The sequence below is a fragment of the Coregonus lavaretus genome, assembly GCF_964263955.1.
Source record: "Coregonus lavaretus genome assembly, chromosome: 1".
NCBI lineage: Eukaryota > Metazoa > Chordata > Actinopteri > Salmoniformes > Salmonidae > Coregonus > Coregonus lavaretus.
The window spans coordinates 13,904,737-13,926,766 of record NC_139988.1 but is presented as its reverse complement, the minus strand read 5'-3'; the positions used below and the strand labels follow the sequence as shown (position 1 = coordinate 13,926,766).

General features: G+C 43.8%; 1 protein-coding gene across 1 annotated transcript in view; it reads right to left on the bottom strand.

The window, feature by feature from the left end:
- Positions 1-709: 709 nt before the first annotated feature.
- The window catches only part of LOC311128673 (cilia- and flagella-associated protein 337-like), a gene marked incomplete at its 5' end in the record, with an annotated part of 37,433 nt that continues 16,112 nt past the window's right edge, over positions 710-22,030 (bottom strand). The window contains 4 exons of the mRNA XM_084160872.1: positions 710-2,737; positions 8,651-8,797; positions 9,812-9,903; positions 16,868-17,022. Of these exons, the coding sequence (XP_084016998.1) occupies positions 2,594-2,737; positions 8,651-8,797; positions 9,812-9,903; positions 16,868-17,022 (538 nt within the window). The 3' untranslated portion in view covers positions 710-2,593. The remainder of the gene's footprint in view (positions 2,738-8,650; positions 8,798-9,811; positions 9,904-16,867; positions 17,023-22,030) is intronic.

The following is a 22,030-nucleotide window of genomic DNA, read 5'->3' as shown; positions in this document are numbered from 1 at the left end:
TGCGTTCACCCTATAGCCAGTGGGATAACCACTTTACAATTTGGGGGGGGGGGGGGGGGGGGGGGGGTTAGAAGGAATACTTTAGCCTATCCCAGGTATTCCTTAAAGAGGTGGGGTTTCAAATGTCTCCGGAAGGTGGTGAGTGACTCCGCTGTCCTGGCGTCGTGAGGGAGCTTGTTCCACCATTGGGGTGCCAGAGCAGCGAACAGTTTTGACTGGGCTGAGGGGGAGCTGTGCTTCCGCAGAGGAAGGGGAGCCAGCAGGCCAGAGGTGGATGAACGCAATGTCCTCGTTTGGGTGTAGGGACTGATCAGAGCCTGAAGGTACAGGGGTGCCGCTGTGAGCTAACCCCACGGGGGTTGTGTGTTGTAAAAAATAATGTATGCACTCACTAACTGTAAGTCGCTCTGGATAAGAGCATCTGCTAAATGACTAAAATGTTAAATTTAAAAATGTTGTCCTATTGGTGGGAAGGCAGGCAGTCCGCTTATCGCTGTATTCCAGCGTGGACAGATTTTGACAGGAGTAGACCGTCTCGCTTTGCCTCTTTCTCTATGGCACAGGCAATCACCATGACACCATGTCCCTCACTGCTAACTCTCTGGCAGGCGAACAGAGTGAGTCCCTCACTGCTAACTCTCTGGCAGGCGAACAGATTGAGTACCTCACTGCTAACTCTCTGGCAGGCGAACAGAGTGAGTCCCTCACTGCTAACTCTCTGGCAGGCGAACAGAGTGAGTCCCTCACTGCTAACTCTCTGGCAGGCGAACAGATTGAGTCCCTCACTGCTAACTCTCTGGCAGGCGAACAGAGTGAGTACTTACCTGTCCACTTGTCTTTAAACGTCATTACCAATTAATACTTTTTACCCAGACTTTTGCACATCTTGGACAGTTACTTTTGCTTTGTGGACGTAAGGAAAGGGAATTAGTTTTTGTGTCAGTGTAGCTTGGGGATTCAAAACCGACCTAGTGAAAAGGTTAAACTAATATATCTTACTAGATATAAAGTGATATGTTGTGTTTGCTATTTAGTTCTAAATACACTACATGACCAAAAGTATGTGGACACCTTCTCTTTGAACATCTCATTCCAAACTCATGGGCATTAATATGGAGTTGGTCCCCCCTTTGCTGCTATAACAGCTTCCACTCTTCTGGGAAGGCTTTCCACTAGATGTTGGAACATTGCTGCGGGGACTTGTTTCCATTCAGCCACAAGAGCATTAGTGAGGTCGCTCCTGATAATTAGATTCATCACTCCTGAGAACACGTTTCCACTGCTCCAGAGTCCAATGGCGGTGAGCTTTACACCACTCCAGCCGACGCTTGGCATTGCGCATGGTGATCTTAGGCTTGTGTGCGGCTGCTCGGCCATGGAAACCCATTTCATGAAGCTCCAGACGAACAGTTATTGTGCTGACATTGCTTCCAGAGGCAGTTTGGAACTCAGTAGTGAGTGTTGCAACCAAGGACAGACGATTTTTCGCGCTACGCGCTTCAGCACTCGGCGGTCCCGTTCTGTGAGCTTGTGTGGCCTACTTCTTTGCGGCTGAGACGTTGTTGCTCCTAGACGTTTCCACTTCACAATAACAGCACTTACAGTTTACCGGGGCAGCTCTAGCAGGGCAGAAGACTCAAGGCTGTAATCGCTGCCAAAGGTGCTTCAACAAAGTACTGAGTAAAGGGTCTGAATACTCATGTAAATGTGATATTTCAGTTTTTTATTTTCAATACATTTGCAAACATTTCTACAAACCTGTTTTTGCTTGGTCATTATGGGGTACTGTGTGTAGATTGATGAGAGAAAAAAACTATTTAATCCATTTTAGAATAAGGCTGTAACGTAACAAAATGTGGAAAAGGTCAAAGGGTCTGAATACTTTCCGAATGCACTGTAGGTCTGATATCTGATTGGAGGTTAACTTTACAGTAATGCTATTCGTCAACAACTCAGATTTTGAGTTCAAACAACTCAGATGCTTATAAAAGGGTATTAGATTAATTGTTCATTCTCTTATGTTCCTGACCTGCTTCTCTTTCTTTCTCTCTCTCTCTCTCTCTCTCTCTCTCTCTCTCTCTCTCTCTCTCTCTCTCTCTCTCTCTCTCTCTCTCTCTCTCTCTCTCTCTCTCTCTCTCTCTCTCTCTCTCTCTATAATGCCTTGTAATGCTTGTTAATGCTTTGTAACTTAAGCTTTATGCCTTGTATAATGTTATCATTCATTTTACAAAGTTATTAACTAATACTTTTATTTAGAATTACATTCTCATGACCATTCCTTGATCAATCAGTTAAACGCATAATACTTGTTTGCACATGGTTTAACTATAGTGTTCTTGCAAATTGTTATTGATCTTATGGAGTCAGATAATTCATTTAATGGGCTAATTGCTTAGTTTTATTATGAGTCGCATGTGAGGTATAAATAATATCATGCATGTTAGATATTATTACACTACAATCTGATAGGAGAAGAGGAGGAGGAGGAGGAGGTGGAGGAGAAGGAAGATGATGGCGGAGAGGAAGAGGCGGAGGTGGAGAAGGAGGAGGATGAGGAAGATGAGGAAGAGGAGAAGGAGGAGGAGGAGGCTGGTCAGGTGGCTTCCTGTTCTTGCTCTGAGCTGTTGATTGACAGCTGTAGGGAGCTAAGCCCTGCATCACTCACACAACTCAGAGCCTGACGCTGCATCCAGGGGCTCATGGGTAAATCATCCAGCAGGAACACCTCCTGACAGTCCTGGGAGAGGGGGAGAGGGAGAAAAGGAGACCAGAGGAGAGGAGGGTCAAGGAGGTGAATAGTGATGTGGGGATGAGAGGGAATGGAAGAGTTAAAGGAAGAGTGTGAGGTTCAAAGTTCAGGTTGAGAATACATTTCTCATGCAGACTTCCGACTGATGCTCCAAGAACAAAACATTTCTGACGTTCTTTGTGAAAATAATTCCCTCAAGGCCTGAGACTCTTTTAGACCTCTTTCTTTATCATGCTCTTTCCATCCCTTCCTCTCTCCCTCTCCAACCATCACTGAGTCAGCAGGCCAAAATCCCTCACTTCAGGCAGAGCATGGCAACAAACTCACTACAAAAACAGGGAGACAGACAGAGAGAGGGATTTTAGTGGAAGAGAGCGGGAAATAGAGAAAGAGAGAGGGAAATAGAGGAAGAGACAGGGAAATAGAGGAAGAGACAGGGAAATACAGGAAGAGACAGGGAAATACAGGAAGAGACAGGGAAATACAGGAAGAGAGGGAAATACAGGAAGAGAGGGAAATAGAGGAAGAGACAGGGAAATACAGGAAGAGACTGGGAAATAGAGGAAGAGACAGGGAAATACAGGAAGAGACAGGGAAATAGAGGAAGAGAATTAAAAAGAGATAATGAGAGAGAAGAAGAGAAACTGCATCCAGACTATCGCTATGTAACCGTGCAGACAAATACATTTCTCCCCATAAACCTCTCTGAAATAGAACAGCAATATTCCTCCTGCTCTGCTTTTATTCCTCTTCCCTATCCATCATGTATTTTCTTGGACTACTCCAGTCCTTCCGACCATGGAATGTTGCAGCCACACTGTCTTTGCCTAAAGGATGTAGAGTTAAGCTGTATAAGTCATTCTGCATTGATCACTGTTCTTTTTCAGTTATATTTACTGGCAATTACTATTATAATACTGGTGTAAGAAACACAGATTTGAAGGTCAAGTTCCTTAGCAACCAAATGTGTATAAACCCAGTAACAATACAATGCAATACAGTGCGTGCATCAACAGTAGTTTAAATCGTTGTGTAATTTTTATTTATTTTTTATTTCCTTTTTTTTAATCCTTTTTTTGTTTGTTTATTTTTTTTTTTTTTTGGGGGGGGGGATGGATCAGCTTAATATTGCAGATAGATTGTATCTTCTATCAATGTAATTGTCTGCATCACTTCCAATCCCCCATGTTTTTTTTTTTTTTATATATATACTCCCCTTTATTACTTTTCAACCCCACCATCCTTTCCCTACTTGGAGTAAATTAGTGAACAACAATGCCCAGGCCTCTACTTCCGGTCTATACTATATATACTTCTGGTCTATATTATATATATTTTTATTTCTTTTATTTTTTATTGCTCCTGAACTTCTTCTACTCTCAACCTCTCCGATCATTTTCATGATGTCCATCCGGTTTGCTTCTATATGCCATATCTTTCTAACTGTGCTCTTTCCCAAAAGCTCCCAACATACAACCTATATACTTATTATGGACACAGTATGCTTACATTATTAGCTATCTTTGTTATTATTTGTTGTTATTTGTTATTAGTCCCATCCTTCAACTCTATTCAATACCTCCCAACTATCTCTTAACACCATCCATATAGGATTTCTATTTGCCATATATATTTCAACCGTACTGTGATGTTTTACAAAAGTTCTGAACCTTTCTATTCTCATTGCTTCTACAGATTGTGAATTAAAAATAAACATTTTTGCTAAAAGTATTATTATATTATTGATTGATTGACTATGACTTTTCAGATCACCCAGTAATGCTATCTGCAAGGTTAGTTCCAGGTAAATATTGCAATACTTTAGCCATTCCTGGACCTGTGTCCAAAAACAAGCTACAAATGGACAGAACCAAAACAAATGATCTAATGATTCTGTCTCTTCACAGCAAAATCTGCAGAGCTGGGAAGATTGTATCCCCCATATAAATAACATTCTATTGGTAGCAAGAATGTTATATAATAATTTAAATTGAAAGATTCTAATTTTTGAATCCGGTGTCGTTTTGCGTGTCAGTTCATAAACACTATGCCATGGGATCGGAACGTCAAAGATCTCTTCCCAACTATTTTGCAATATATATGGGACGGCTGTCAATCCTTTGGTCCTTAAGTGAAACTGATATACTTTTTTATTTATCACAGTTTTCCTTAACCAATTATGTTCTTTAATGCAAGGCCGACAGACAAGGTCCTTACTTTCTCCCCCTTCCACTTTCCTCTTCCACTTTTGCGGTAAGGCTGCAATTATTTGCTTGTAATTTTGGATAGAGCAGACATTTCCATATGTTTTTGTCAGCTGCATGTGCGACATAACTCCACCAGTCCTACCGATGATATCATTTACGAAGATTATACCTTTTTTAAACATTCTGTCAAAAAATAAAGGTTTTTTGTCAATTAGTATATTTGAATTTAACCACAATATTTGTTGCATTATTTGTTCTGTCGTTTCTGGAGGATTAAATTGAAATTGCAGAGATTATTTCATTTTCAAACAACTGAAAGTGAGTGGTTGTAATCTGAATAAAGGGAAAAAGGCATTTCTTGAACATTGGGTGAGACAATCTTACTAATTTGCTTGAGAACCAGTTCGGATTTAAGTATAACTTTTGTATGACTGAAGCTTTTAGTGATAGGTCTAATGCTTTAATATTTAATAATTTCTGTCCTCCTAATTCATATTCATTATATAAATATGCTCTTTTAATTTTGTCTGGCTTGCCGTTCCAAATAAAATTGAATATTTTTTTCTCATATAATTTAAAAAACTGTTCGCTAGGCGTAGGCAAGACCATAAGCAAATAGGTAAACTGGGATAATACTAAAGAGTTAATCAGGGTGATTTTTCCACAAATTGACAGGTATTTTCCTTTCCATGGTAGTAAGATCTTATCTATTTTTGCTAACTTTCTATTAAAATTCATTGAAGTGAGATCATTTATTTCCTTTGGGATATGTATTCCGAGTATATCCACATCACCATCAGACCATTTTATTGGTAAACTACATGGTAATGTAAAAATTGTATTTTTTTGTGATCCAATACGTAATATAGTACATTTGTCATAATTTGGTTGTAATCCAGAGAGGTTAGAAAATGTATCTAGATCCTCTATGAGGCTGTGGAGGGATTCTAGTTGTGGATTTAAAAGAAAACATGAATCATCAGCGTACAATGACACCTTTGTTTTTAAGCCCTGTATTTCTAATCCTCTGATATTATTATTGGATCTGATTTTAATAGCTAACATCTCGATGGCCACAATAAATAGATATGCCGATAGTGGACAACCTTGTTTCACTCCTCTTGACAGTTTAAAACTTTCTGAGAAATAGCCATTATTTACTATTTTACACCTAGGGTTACTATACATGATTTCGACCCATTTTGTAAGAGATTCTCCAAAATTGAAATGCTCCAGGCATTTATATATAAACCCCAGTCGAACTTTATCAAATGCCTTTTCGAAGTCTGCTATGAATAGCAGGCCTGGTTTCCCATATTTTCCATAGTGTTCTATTGTTTCCAATACTTGCCTTATATTATCTCCAATGTATCTTCCATGTAAAAAACCTGTCTGATTAGAATGAATAATATCCGACAATACCTTTTTAATTCTATGCGCTATACATTTTGCTAGGATTTTTGCATCACAACACTGAAGTGTAAGGGGCCTCCAATTTTGTAAATGGACTGGATCTTTATATTTTCCACTTGTATCCTGTTTCAGTAATAATGAGATCAGACCTTCTTCTTGAGTGTCAGATAATCTACCATTTACATAGGAGTGGTTAAAACATGCTAATAACGGTCCTCTTAGTATATCAAAAAAGGTTTGGCATACCTCGACTGGTATGCCATCCAACCCTGGAGTTTTCCCAGACTTAAAGTCTTTAATTGCATCCAGAAGTTCCTCCTCTGTAATTTCACCTTCACATGAGTCTTTCTGTGTGGCTGTTAATTTGACATTATCAATAGGAAAAAAATCTCTACAATTAGCTTCAGTTAGAGGAGATGGAGGCGACTGAAAAGAAAACATATGCTTAAAGTACTTTGTTTCTTCCTTCAAAATATCATTTGGTGAATTATGGGTGACTCCGCCTATTGTAACCAGTTTCATTAAGTTATTTTTGGTAGCATTCCTATGTTGAAGATTAAAAAAGAATTTTGTGCATTTTTCCCCATATTCCATCCAGTTTGCTTTATTTTTATAATATATTACACTTGATCTTTCTTGAATAAGTTTCTCCATTTATTTTTGTTTTTCCTCTAATTTATTCTGAGCCTCTATGTTACAGTTTTTATTGCCATCTATCTGTTCTGTTAGACTTTCTATTTCCTTTCTTAGTATAAACTCTTTTGACCTAAATTGCTTTTGTTTTCGAGATGAGTACTGAATTACATGGCCTCTAAAGGCACATTTAAAGGTGTCCCATACAATAAGGGGATTCACTGTACCTATGTTATGTTGGAAAAAGTCAGTTATAAATTCCTTTGTTCTAATTATAAATAAATTATCATCCAATAGGCTTTGATTAAATTTCCAATATCCTCGCCCACGTGGAAATTCAGTAAGAGTAATGTATATGCCTATTATATGATGGTCCGACCGCATTCTGTCCCCTATCAACACTTTTTTTTACTTTTGGTGCCAACGAGAATGAGATAAGAAAGAAGTCAAGACGACTAGCTTGATTCAGTCTCCGCCATGTATATCTCACTAGATCAGTATATTTAAGCCTCCATATATCTACTAGTTCTAATGTATCCATGACATTCACAATTTCCTTAAGAGCATGTGGGTGATTGTTTGTGGTGTGATTTCCTTTACGGTCCATTGAGCTATTTAAAACAGTATTATAATCCCCCACCATAATAATATTGTCTTGAGTTGCTTGCAGGCTTGATAATTTATTATATATATTGTCAAAGAATTGTGGATCATCATTATTTGGTCCGTAAAGGTTAATGAGCCATATCTGTTTATGGTCCAATAACATATTTAAAATAATCCATCTACCTTGTGTTTCTATTTGTACAATTTGCACATTCGGATCGAAATTACTATTATTTAATATCATCACCCCTTTTGAATTTCTTTGCCCATGGGAGAAGTATATTTCCCCCCCCATTCTTTTTTCCACGCTACTTCATCTCGAATTGTTGAATGAGTTTCCTGTAAACAATAGATATTATATTCCTTCTCTTTGAGCCATGTAAATATTGTTCTTCTTTTGTTATTATCAGCTATGCCATTATAATTATAACTGGCTATACTTATTTCACCATACACCATAATGAGATACAAGTTTCAAGTCTATTTATCATTATATATGTTTGTAAATTTACCAATAAAAAATTGCGTAATGATTGAGTGTCCATATAGCTGTACCGTGATATTCGCACTGCTACGGAGCAACCCTTCAATTGTTCTCCACTAATTCCCCCGCTAAAGCCCCTCCCCATCCCAAGTTGAGCCGTCATCCCAGTGATCAGCATCCCACCCACGTCCCTCCGCATCCCTAAGGCCCCGAGAGGCCAGGACCCATCCATCAAAAACAGCACACAGTACCACCCACAAAACAGAAGCAGATTAACCGCCAAAAGCATTTCCAATGCTTTCACCTCTATATATGTATATAACTATTTTTTTTTTAAATTATGCATATCCTATTTCCCATCATTATCAATTAATATGCGTAATAATGTCGGCAGTTCACGCGTAGGATTCTAACATATAACCCGGATTGCCATTGTATTACATTTAATTCATTGACAAGCAATTATGATCCTAGTTCGTTGTGTTAGTGTTGGGCTGCAACAAAAGCCTGTACACGCTCTGATGGACACATGTTTGTTGACCTTTGACCTACACTCACCTGCACAGCCAGGGCCTGGAAGGGCGTGCACACGCCCCCGATGGGGAAGATCTTATTGACGTTGATGTCACCAAACACCTGCCTCCTCTCGCTCCTCACTGCCATCTTCCTCTGGATGCCCGCATACAGCTGGTGACACTGAGACACCTGGGGAAGAGGGGAGGGAGGGAGGGAGATTAGCTTCTGGTAGTAAATGGGTAACAATTGTGCCGCCAGGTCTAGTGTGTGTCTGTGTGTCTGTGTGAGAGAGGGAGAAAGAGAGAGGGAGAGAGAGAGGGGAGAGAGAGAGAGAGAGAGAGAGAGAGAGAGAGAGAGAGAGAGAGAGAGAGAGAGAGAGAGAGAGAGAGAGAGAGAGAGAGAGAGAGAGAGAGAGAGAGAGAGAGACTTACAGTTATTGCATTCATCTTAAAATAGCTAGGTGAGACAACCACATATCACAGTCATAGCAAGTCACCTGTTATTGTTTGTTATTGTTTGAGACTAGTGTCAGTGTCAGACATCTGACCATGTCTGGTAGTCAATGATTATCTCCCTCCTGTCAACTGAACAGTCTGAACAGGCTGAACAGGCTGAAAGTCTGAACATTCTGAACAGTCTGAACAGGCTCTGAGTTTACATGACCTGAAAGCAGAATTCTGCAGAGTGTGAGTGTGTGTTGGAGTGTGTGTTGCTGTGTATTGGAGTGTGTGTTGCTGTGTGTTGGAGTGTGTGTTGCTGTGTGTTGGAGTGTGTGTTGCTGTGTGTTGGAGTGTGTATTGCTGTGTGTTGGAGTGTGTGTTGCTGTGTGTTGGAGTGTGTGTTGGGGTTTGTGTTGGGGTGTGTTTTAGGGTGTGTGTGTTGGAATGTGTGTTGGAGTGTGTGTCTGTGTGTTGGGGTGTGTGTTGGAGTGTGTTGGAATGTGTGTGTGTGTGTTGCGGTGTGTGTTGGGATGTGTGTTGGAGTGTGTGTTGGAGTGTGTGTTGGAGTGTGTGTCTGTGTGTTGGGGTGTGTGTTGGAGTGTGTTGGAATGTGTGTGTGACTGTTGGAATGAGTTGGAATGTGTGTGTTGGAGTGTGTGTTGGAGTGTGTGTTGGAGTGTGTGTTGGAGTGTGTGTTGGAGCGTGTGTTGGAGTGTGTGTTGGAGCGTGTGTTGGAGTGTGTGTTGGAGCATGTCAGCCTTACCTTGGTGTGTTGAGTATGACTTGGAGCACGGCTCTCCTGTGTGCCAACAGGCCCTGTCTGGTTCTCTGGTGTTTGGGCTTCCTCTACAGGCCCTGTCTGGTTCTCTGGTGTTGGGGCTTCCTCTACAGGCCCTGTCTGGTTCTCTGGTGTTGGGGCTTCCTCTACAGGCCCTGTCTGGTTCTCTGGTGTTGGGACTTCCTCTACAGGCCCTGTCTGGTTCTCTGGTGTTGGGGCTTCCTCTACAGGCCCTGTCTGGTTCTCTGGTGTTGGGACTTCCTCTACAGGCCCTGTCTGGTTCTCTGGTGTTGGGGCTTCCTCTACAGGCCCTGCAGGGAGGAAACTGCTTAATGTGTGTTTATACCTCTGTGCGTGTGTGGGTGCGTGTGTGGGTGCGTGTGCGTGTGTGTGTGTTTGTGTGTGTGTGTGGGTGCGGCTTGAAAGGGGAGTACAGCTAATCAATTATTTTGACAGGGACAAGGACATAGGCAGACTGGGAGAGGAACCTGCTCAGTTCTGCACTTTAATTCTAGCCTCTGAGTCCAGACTAGGACGTTTGCCAAACCTACTAACCTACTGCTCCAATTCTACTGTTCTAGAATGTCAAGAATGTCCAGAGTCCTTTTATAACGCAGTTAAATTGAATTATAGTGTCAGGTTTTATTGGGTCTGGCTATGACCTGTCTGGCTTTACAGTGACCTTTCACCTTCCTCAACACTGCCACTGTGTGTCAGATTCCTGTCGTAGGGCCACTGTGTGTCAGATTCCTGTCGTAGGGCCACTGTGTGTCAGACTCCTGTCATAGGGCCACTGTGTGTCAGACTCCTGTCGTAGGGCCACTGTGTGTCAGACTCCTGTCATAGGGCCACTGTGTGTCAGACTCCTGTCGTAGGGCCACTGGGTGTCAGACTCCTGTCGTAGGGCCACTGTGTGTCAGACTCCTGTCATAGGGCCACTGTGTGTCAGACTCCTGTCGTAGGGCCACTGTGTGTCAGACTCCTGTCATAGGGCCACTGTGTGTCAGACTCCTGTCGTAGGGCCACTGTGTGTCAGACTCCTGTCGTAGGGCCACTGTGTGTCAGACTCCTGTCGTAGGGCCACTGTGTGTCAGACTCCTGTCGTAGGGCCACTGTGTGTCAGACTCCTGTCGTAGGGCCACTGTGTGTCAGACTCCTGTTGTAGGGGCACTGTGTGTCCGACTCCTGTTGTAGGGACCCATGGGGCGGCGCACAATTGGCCCAGCGTCGTCCAGGGTAGGGGAGGGAATGTCCGGCAGGGATGTAGCTCAGTTGGTAGAACATGGCGTTTGCAACGCCAGGGTTGTGGGTTCGATTCCCACGGGGGGCCAGTATGAAAAAAATAAAAATAATGTATGCACTCACTAACTGTAAGTCGCTCTGGATAAGAGCGTCTGCTAAATGACTAAAATGTAAATGTAAAATGTAAAAATGTAAAATGTAGGGCCACTGTGTGTCAGACTCCTGTCGTAGGGCCACTGTGTGTCAGACTCCTGTCGTAGGGCCACTGTGAGTCAGACTCCTGTCGTAGGGCCACTGTGTGTCAGATTCCTGTCGTAGGGCCACTGTGAGTCAGACTCCTGTCGTAGGGCCACTGTGTGTCAGACTCCTGTCGTAGGGCCACTGTGAGTCAGACTCCTGTCGTAGGGCCACTGTGTGTCAGATTCCTGTAGTAGGGCCACTGTGTGTCAGATTCCTGTCGTAGGGCCACTCTGAGTCGTCGTTGTAGGGCCGTCTTCGTTGTCGTCGTCGGGTGAGGTTGTGTCTCTCTCTGGCGGGCTTATATGGCTTATATGGCTTATATGGCTTATATACATAGTTTGGGCTTTGTCGAGTAAAGCTTAAACTATGTATTTAGATTGTAGTTAGGTATTGTAGGTAGTTATCGTGGGTTGTTGTATGTAATTATTGTAGGTTAGTATTGTATTCGGCTGAGCCCGGTGAAGCACGAAGCTAGCTAACCCACTACCTGGACTAGCTAGCGGGTAGCTAAGGGTAACTATTAGCAACTGTGGATAGTTGTTTCACGCCTGAGAGTACCTGTAATTACGCCAGCTAGCTGCCTACAATAATTACATACAATAATGCCTACCATTCAGCTGTTTTTCTAACCTCATTGTCTGAAGCGTTAACGTTAGGTAGTAAGTGGCTACTGTGCTTGAAATTTAGCTAGCTTGTTGCTACCTGGATGGCTACTAAACAATAGCTGGAACGACCTAGCGAACAGACGCGAACTGGCTGAGTCAATTCAGTGGCTAGCTTTGCACTTGGCTAGCTAACAGTAGCTGCTAGGGGTAAGTTATAACCTACATTTGTGTTTTGTTTTTACATACTGGTAGCCAGAGTCATTCAAGGGAATTCGGGACATGGGTGACTAGTTAACGTTAGCTTGGCTCTCTCTGTGTGTTCTTGCCGTGGGAGGAGGGGTTTCTTCGTTGTCTGAAAGCAATGGCTAGCTAGTATGCTAACAATTCTAGCTAACTAACTGGCTGAATAACTTGACGACGGACTCGCTCAAGCTGTCGGGACTAACCCACAACGTTAGACATGGACACGAATTATCTGCTTGGCGTGTTGACACACTGGTGGTTTGTTGTGGCCGAGTATTGGTGCTAAACCGTGTTGTTGGAGTCCGGCATGCTAGTTGGCTGTGGCGTCATATGACTAGGTGCCCTGGACGATTTTCACGGAAGAATACTGTACCAAGTTAGCTAGCTGAATAAACTAAGTTAGTATATTCCTAGAAAACATTGAACTGCTGTAGTTTACAACAATTATAGTTTCTGAGGTGGAAGTTGGGAGAGTCATATTTGGGTGTTTCAGTGAAACGTAAGTGAGGGAGGCCCCGCTCTCGCCTTTCCCAGATGTTTAGTTCATTTCATTCCGATCTCCTTTGCATTATTGTAGCCATTTTCTGTAGCCTGTCAACTATGCCTCTGTCTATCTCTGTTCTCTCCTCTCCGCACAGGCTATACAAACGCCTCACACCGCGTGGCTGCTGCCTCTCTAACCTGGTGGTCCCTGCACGCACCACCCATGTGGAGTTCCAGGTCTCAGGCAGCCTCTGGAACTGCCGTTCTGCTGCCAACAAGGCAGAGTTCATCTCAGCCTATGCTACCCTCCAGTCCCTCGACTTCTTGGCACTGACGGAAACATGGATTACCACTGAAAACACTGCTACTCCTACTGCTCTCTCCTCGTCTGACCATGTGTTCTCGCATACCCCGAGAGCATCTGGTCAGCGGGGTGGTGGCACAGGAATCCTCATCTCTCCCAAGTGGACATTCTCTCTTTTTCCCCTGACCCATCTGTCTATCTCCTCATTTGAATTCCATGCTGTCACAGTCACTAGCCCATTCAAGCTTAACATCCTTGTCATTTATCGCCCTCCAGGTTCCCTTGGAGAGTTCATCAATGAGCTTGACGCCTTGATAAGTTCCTTTCCTGAGGATGGCTCACCCCTCACAGTTCTGGGTGACTTCAACCTCCCTACGTCTACCTTTGACTCATTTCTCTCTGCCTCCTTCTTTCCACTCCTCTCCTCTTTTGACCTCACCCTCTCACCGTCCCCCCCTACTCACAAGGCAGGCAATACGCTTGACCTCATCTTTACTAGATGCTGTTCTTTTACTAATCTCACTGCAACTCCCCTCCATGTCTCCGACCACTACTTTGTATCCTTTTCTCTCTCGCTCTCCTCCAACACTACTCACTCTGCCCCTACTCAGATGGTAATGCGCCGTCGCAACCTTCAATCTCTCTCTCCCGCTACTCTCTCCTCTTCCATCCTATCATCTCTTCCCTCTGCTCAATCCTTCTCCCTCCAATCTCCTGATTCTGCCTCCTCAACCCTCCTCTCCTCCCTTTCTGCATCCTTTGACTCTCTATGTCCCCTATCCTCCCGGCCAGCTCGGTCCTCCCCTCCTGCTCCGTGGCTTGATGACTCATTGCGAGCTCACAGAACAGGGCTCTGGGCAGCCGAGCGGAAATGGAGGAAAACTAGACTCCCTGCGGACCTGGCATCTTTTCACTCACTCCTCTCTACATTTTCTTCATCTGTTTCTGCTGATAAAGCCACTTTCTACCACTCTAAATTCCAAGCATCTGCCTCTAACCCTAGGAAGCTCTTTGCCACCTTCTCCTCCCTGCTGAATCCTCCTCCCCCTCCCCCCTCTTCTCTCTCTGTGGATGACTTCGTCAACCATTTTGAAAAGAAGGTTGACGACATCCGATCCTCGTTTGTTAAGTCAAATGACACTGCTGGTCCTGCTCACACTGCCCTACCTGGTCCTGCTCACACTGCCACTGTGTGTCCGACTCCTGTCGTAGGGCCACTGTGTGTCAGATTCCTGTTGTAGGGCCACTGTGTGTCAGACTCCTGTCATAGGGCCACTGTGTGTCAGACTCCTGTCATAGGGCCACTGTGTGTCAGACTCTTGTCGTAGGACCACTGTATCTAGGACTCCTGTCGTAGGGCCACTGTGTCTAGGACTCCTGTCATAGGGCCACTGTGTGTCAGACTCCTGTCGTAGGGCCACTGTATCTAGGACTCCTGTTGTAGGGCCACTGTGTCTAGGACTCCTGTCATAGTGCCACTGTGAGTCAGACTCCTGTCATAGGGCCACTGTGTGTCAGACTCCTGTCGTAGGGCCACTGTGTGTCAGACTCCTGTTGTAGGGCCACTGTGTGTCAGATTCCTGTTGTAGGGCCACTGTGTGTCAGATTCCTGTTGTAGGGCCACTGTGTGTCAGACTCCTGTCATAGGGCCACTGTGTGTCAGACTCTTGTCGTAGGGCCACTGTATCTAGGACTCCTGTCATAGGGCCACTGTGAGTCAGACTCCTGTCATAGGGCCACTGTGTGTCAGACTCCTGTCGTAGGGCCACTGTGTGTAGGATTCCTGTCGTAGGGCCACCGTGTGTCAGACTCCTGTCATAGGGCCACTGTGTGTCAGACTCCTGTCGTAGGGCCACTGTGTGTCTGACTCCTGTCGTAGGGCCACCGTGTGTCAGACTCCTGTCGTAGGGCCACTGGGTGTCAGATTCCTGTTGTAGGGCCACTGTGTGTCAGACTCCTGTCATAGGGCCACTGTGTGTCTGTGCTAGTGCGTGTGTTGAGGCGTGAGGAAACATAACCAGCTAACCCTTGGAGGTCAGTCTCAGCTTTCAACAGGTCTCACAGAGTGTAGAAATAATCACTATTGTAATGTGGTAGTGATTTTCCTTGTGGTTCTGGATTCATCCACTTTTCAGTCCGTGGCCTGTATCAAGGGTTGGAACGGTTCAAGGAACAGAACCGAAAACAACAAAATTATTTGAGGAACAGAGCCCAAACCGAAAGTGATCTATACTTTTCCGGAAAAGAACCGTTATTTTTAAAAACATGGGAACCGGTTAATAACTGCATTTTTTCCCTTTCCCACAAAAATCGCAACAAAGAGCCTATTGCAAAGCCCTCACTCTATCACTCAGAAAGTTATTCCATCGTCTGCCTGCCAGCTGGAACTCTCTGCCAGTGGAGATCGCCGCTTCATTTGGCAAGGGCGTTCACTTCAACACGTTCGGTGGTAATCCTGTGGCTTGTGCCATCGCCTCATCTGTTCTGGATACCATGGAGGAGGACGGCACGCAGCAGATCAGCCATGACGTGGGGACCTATCTGCTGACAGAGCTGGCCAAGATGAGGGACAAGTATGAGATCATTGGGGATGTCAGAGGGAAAGGACTGCAGATCGGAGTGGAGATGGTGAAAGATAAGGCGAGCCGCAAACCTCTTCCACCAGCAGCCATGAGCGAGATCTTCGAAGACACCAAAGACATGGGTGTTCTGATCGGGAAGGGAGGAGTGTATGGACAGACGTTCCGGATCAAGCCCCCTATGTGTATCACCAGGGACGATGCAGACTTCTTCTTGGCTGTGTTTAACCAGGCCCTACACAACTACATGGAAGATCATCATTAGGATGGCTTTCACCTGGTCACTTCTTTCACATAGATCAAAGGAGGAGGAGGGAACTGGTTTTTAGACAATTGAGACAGGCACTTCAATCACCATCTATCTGTCCATCCATGTGAGTAAGATGATTTACTAAGAAAGACTCTGGACTGGAGGACCCTCATCTCTCCCACACGATGCACAATATCATCAACACTCAAAGAGTCCTACATGCATAATACATGAAGATAGCGTTGATGTAGCCTGACCCCAGGTCTGTTTGTCTTGCATGACCACGATCATTTGGAGTTTGTTTTACAGCACCAACAGATCTGGGACCAGGCTAGCGTTGGCGTGTCAGTCCACTGGATATGAGCACAGCCTTAACCAGAGTTTGATATTGCACCATGCCTTCTGTTAAAATTGACTACATGGGGATGTAGCTCAGTTGGTAGAGCATGGCGTTTGCAACGCCAGGGTTGTGGGTTCGATAAAATAATGTATGCGCTAACTGTAAGTCGCTCTGGATAAGAGCGTCTGCTAAATGACTAAAATGTAAATATGTAATGTGTGTCAGACTCTTGTCGTAGGGCCACTGTATCTAGGACTCCTGTCGTAGGGCCACTGTGTGTCAGACTCCTGTCATAGGGCCACTGTGTGTCAGACTCCTGTCATAGGGCCACTGTGTGTCAGACTCCTGTCATAGGGCCAATGTGTGTCAGACTCCTGTCGTAGGGCCACTGTGTGTCAGACTCCTGTCGTAGGGCCACTGTGTGTCAGACTCCTGTCGTAGGGCCACTGTGTGTCAGACTCCTGTTGTAGGGCCACTGTGTGTCAGACTCCTGTCGTAGGGCCACTGTGTGTCAGACTCCTGTCGTAGGGCCACTGTGTGTCAGACTCCTGTCGTAGGGCCACTGTGTGTCAGACTCCTGTCGTAGGGCCACTGTGTGTAGGACTCCTGTCGTAGGGCCAGTGTGTAGGACTCCTGTCGTAGGGCCACTGTGTGTGCAGGTTTTTGTTGTATTTATGTTTGTATGTGTGTGTGTGTTTGTGTCCATGCGTGTGGGCCTGTGTGTGTGAGCACACCTGTTTGTTGCTAATAGTTACCTTCATAAAGACATTGCGCTGGTGAACCATGACCCCCGCTGAAAATAGCAGATTTTTGACCTGTGACCTCGCTGCTCTGTGATTGGTCACTTTCACTCTCACTCTTCTCCTCCCTTTCTTCCTTCTCCCCATCAGCCAGGTCATTTAGCTGGTCTCTGTATAGAAAACAACTAGGTCATTTAGTTGGTCTCTGTATAGAAAACAACTAGGTCATTTAGTTGGTCTCTGTATAGAAAACAGCCAGGCCGTTTAGTTGGTCGGTGTATAGAAAACAGCCAGGTCATTTAGTTGGTCTATGTATAGAAAACAGCCAGATCATTTAGCTGGTCTCTGTATAGAAAACAGCCAGGTCATTTACATGGTCTTTGTATAGAAAACAGCCAGGTCATTTAGCTGGTCTCCGTATAGAAAACAGCCAGCTCGTTTAACTGGTCTCTGCATAGAAAAAAACAGCCGTTTACCTGGTTCTGTATAGAAAACAGCCAGGTCGTTTAGTTGGTCTCTGTATAGAAAACATTCTGGTCGTTTAGTTGGTCTCTGTATAGAAAACAGCCAGGTCATTTAGCTGGTCTCTGCATAGAAATCAGCCGTTTACCTGGTTCTGTATAGAAAACAGCCAGGTCGTTTAGTTGGTCTCTGTATAGAAAACAGCCAGGCCATTTAGATGATCTCTGTATAAAAAACAGCCAGGGCGTTTAGCTGGTCTCTGTATAGAAAACAGCCAGGTCGTTTAGTTGGTCTCTGTATAGAAAACAGCCGTTTACCTGGTTCTGTATAGAAAACAGCCAGGTCGTTTAGTTGATCTTTGTATAGAAAACAGCCAGGGCGTTTAGCTGGTCTCTGTATAGACAACAGCCAGGTCATTTAGTTGGTCTAAGTATGGAAAGCAGCCAAGTCATTTAGCTGGTCTCTGTATAGAAAACAGCCAGGCCATTTAGTTGGTCTCTGTATAGAAAACAGCCAAGTCATTTAGCTGGTCTCTGTATAGAAAACAGCCAGGCCATTTAGTTGGTCTCTGTATAGAAAACAGCCAGGTCATTTAGTTGGTCTCTGTATAGAAAACAGCCAGGTCGTTTAGTTAGTCTCTGTATATAAAACAGCCAGGTCATTTAGCTGGTCTCTGCATAGAAAACAGCCATATACCTGGTTCTGTATAGAAAACAGCCAGGTCGTTTAGTTGGTCTTTGTGTAGAAAACAGCCAGGCCATTTAGTTGGTCTCTGTATTAAAAACAGCCAGGTCGTTTAGCTGGTCTCTGTACAGAAAACAGCCAGGTCGTTTAGTTGGTCTAAGTATGGAAAGCAGCCGTTTAGCTGGTTCAGAATAGGGAACAGCCAGGTTGTTTAGCTGGTCTCTGTATAGAAAACAGCCAGGTCATTTAGTTGGTCTCAGAATAGAAAACAGTCAGGTAATTTAGTTGGTCTGTGTATAGAAAACAGACAGGTCGTTTAGCTGGTATCTGTACAGAAAACAGCCAGGCCAATTAGTTGGTCGGTGTATAGAAAACAGCCAGGTCATTTAGTTGGTCTATGTATAGAAAACAGCCAGATCATTTAGCTGGTCTCTGTATAGAAAACAGCCAGGTCATTTAGCTTGTCTCTGTATAGAAAACAGCCAGGTATTTAGTTGGTCTCTGTATAGAAAACAGCCAGGTCATTTAGTTGGTCTCTGTATAGAAAACAGCCAGGTAATTTAGCTGGTCTCTGTATAGAAAACAGCCAGGTCATTTAGTTGGTCTCTGTATAGAAAACAGCCAGGTCATTTAGTTAGTCTCTGTATATAAAACAGCCAGGTCATTTAGCTGGTCTCTGCATAGAAAACAGCCGTTTACCTGGTTCTGTATAGAGAACAGGCAGGTCGTTTAGTTGGTCTCTGTATAGAAAACAGCCAGGCCATTTAGTAGGTCTCTATATAGAAAACAGCCAGGTCGTTTAGTTGGTCTATGTATGGAAAGAAGCCATTTAGCTGGTTCTGTGTAGAGAACAGCCAGGTCGTTTAGTTGGTCTCTGTATAGAAAACAGCCAGGCCATTTAGTAGGTCTCTATATAGAAAACAGCCAGGTCGTTTAGTTGGTCTATGTATGGAAAGCAGCCATTTAGCTGGTTCTGTGTAGAGAACAGCCAGGGCGTTTAGCTGGTCTCTGTATAGAAAACAGCCAGCTCGTTTAGCTGGTATCTGTATAGAAAACAGCCAGGTCATTTAGGGTTGGTCTCAGAATAGAAAACAGTCAGGTAATTTAGTTGGTCTATGTATAGAAAACAGCCAGATCGTTTAGTTGGTCTCTGTATAGAAAACAGCCAGGCCATTTAGTTGGTCGGTGTATAGAAAACAGCCAGGTCATTTAGTTGGTCTCTGTATAGAAAACTGCCAGGTCATTTAGTTGGTCTCTGTATAGAAAACAGCCAGGTCATTTAGCTGGTCTCTGTATAGAAAACAGCCAGGTCATTTAGTTGGTCTCTGTATAGAAAACAGCATATAGGTCATTTAGTTGGTCTCTGTATAGAAAACAGCCAGGCCATTTAGTTGGTCTCTGTATAGAAAACAGACAGGTCATTTAGCTGGTCTTTGCATAGAAAACAGCCGTTTACCTGGTTCTGTATAGAAAACAGCCAGGCCATTTAGTTGGTCTCTGTATAGAAAACAGCCTATAGGTCATTTATTTTGTCTCTGTATAGAAAACAGCCAGGTCATTTAGTTGGTCTCTGTATAGAAAACAGAATTGTCATTTAGTTGGTCTCTGTATAGAAAACAGCCAGGTCATTTAGCTGGTCTCTGTATAGAAAACAGCCAGGCCATTTAGTTGGTCTCTGTATATAAAACAGACAGGTCATTTAGCTGGTCTTTGCATAGAAAACAGCCGTTTACCTGGTTCTGTATAGAAAACAGCCAGGCCATTTAGTTGGTCTCTGTATAAAAAACAGCCAGGTCGTTTAGCTGGTCTCTGTATAGAAAACAGCCAGGTCGTTTAGTTGGTCTAAGTATGGAAAGCAGCCGTTTAGCTGGTTCAGTATAGAGAACAGCCAGGTTGTTTAGTTGGTCTCTGTATAGAAAACAGCCAGGGCGTTTAGCTGGTCTCTGTATAGAAAACAGCCAGGTCGTTTAGTTGGTCTCTGTATAGAAAACAGCCGTTTACCTGGTTCTGTATAGAAAACAGCCAGGTCGTTTAGTTGATCTTTGTATAGAAAACAGGCAGGTCGTTTAGTTGGTCTCTGTATAGAAAACAGCCTGGCCATTTAGTAGGTCTCTATATAGAAAACAGCCAGGTCGTTTAGTTGGTCTATGTATGGAAAGCAGCCATTTAGCTGGTTCTGTGTAGAGAACAGCCAGGTCGTTTAGTTGGTCTCTGTATAGAAAACAGCCAGGGCGTTTAGCTGGTCTCTGTATAGAAAACAGCCAGCTCGTTTAGCTGGTATCTGTATAGAAAACAGCTAGGTCATTTAGTTGGTCTCAGAATAGAAAACAGTCAGGTAATTTAGTTGGTCTATGTATAAAAAACAGCCAGGGCGTTTAGCTGGTCTCTGTATAGAAAACAGCCAGGTCGTTTAGTTGGTCTCTGTATAGAAAACAGCCGTTTACCTGGTTCTGTATAGAAAACAGCCATGTCGTTTAGTTGATCTCTGTATAGAAAACAGCCAGGTCATTTAGCTGGTCTCTGCATAGAAAACAGCCGTTTACCTGGTTCTGTATAGAAAACAGCCAGGTCATTTAGTTGGTCTCTGTATAGAAAACAGCCAGGTCATTTAGCTGGTCTCTGCATAGAAAACAGCCATTTACCTGGTTCTGTATAGAAAACAGCCAGGTCGTTTAGTTGGTCTTTGTATAGAAAACAGCCAGGTCGTTTAGTTGGTCTAAGTATGGAAAGCAGCCGTTTAGCTGGTTCTGTATAGAGAACAGCCAGGTCGTTTAGTTGGTCTCTGTATAGAAAACAGCCAGGGTGTTTAGCTGGTCTCTGTATAGAAAACAGCCAGGTCGTTTAGTTGGTCTAAGTATGGAAAGCAGCCGTTTAGCTGGTTCTGTATAGAGAACAGCCAGGTCGTTTAGTTGGTCTAAGTATGGAAAGCAGCCGTTTAGCTGGTTCTGTATAGAGAACAGCCAGGTTGTTTAGTTGGTCTCTGTATAGAAAACAGCCAGGTCATTTAGCTGGTGTCTGTATAGAAAACAGCCAGGTCATTTAGTTGGTCTCTGTATAGAAAACAGCCTTGTCATTTAGCTGGTCTCTGTATAGAATACAGCCAGGTTGTTTAGCTGGTCTCTGTATAGAAAACTGCCTTGTCATTTAGCTGGTCCCTGTATAGAAAACAGCCAGGTAATGTTGTTGGTGTCTGTATAGAAAACATCCTTGTCATTTAGCTGGTCTCTGTATAGAAAATAGCCAGGTGATTTTGTTGGTCTCTGTATAGAAAACAGAGATATCTGACCTTTACTTATCATTGATGTAAATCACTTTGTAGAGAGACTTTGTTGAGAACATTTGGATAATGATCTATTTTTTGAAAACCTATGTTTTCAGGGAGATTAATTGGCCAGTAAACATCTAATGACATGTTTTTGTGGTTTACACATTGTTTACTAGGTTTGTACCACAGTGACCTCATGTCCACTAAAACCAGTTCCACACACACTGTCACACACATCAGGTCTGTGAGTGTGATCTGTTCTCAAAGATGGTAGTTATCATGCCCTCAGAGAACATATTGATTAGTGTGTGTGAGTGTGTGTGTGTCTGTGTAAGGGTAACACACAGACACACACAGACACACACACACACACACACACACACACACACACACACACACACACACACACACACACACAGACAGACACACACAGACACAGACACAGACACACAGACACAGACACACAGACACAGACACACACAGACACAGACAAACACAGACACACACACACAGACACAGACACACCATGTATACATCGAGTCTTTACAGTTCAGCCTAGCCCTCTTCTATGCGTCCTACAAATCCTCTTCAACAGTTCAACATAATTCATTTGATGCAAATCTCTCATTTTGTGTGTTTTTCCCAGTGCCTAGAAATACACCCCGTTCTTACAGAAATACTCTCCAGCCCACAGCGACACGCCAGGCCAGACTGCTTAATTCTGTGGTAGCTTTAGATCTATAATGGGAGCCATTTTAGGGTTATAC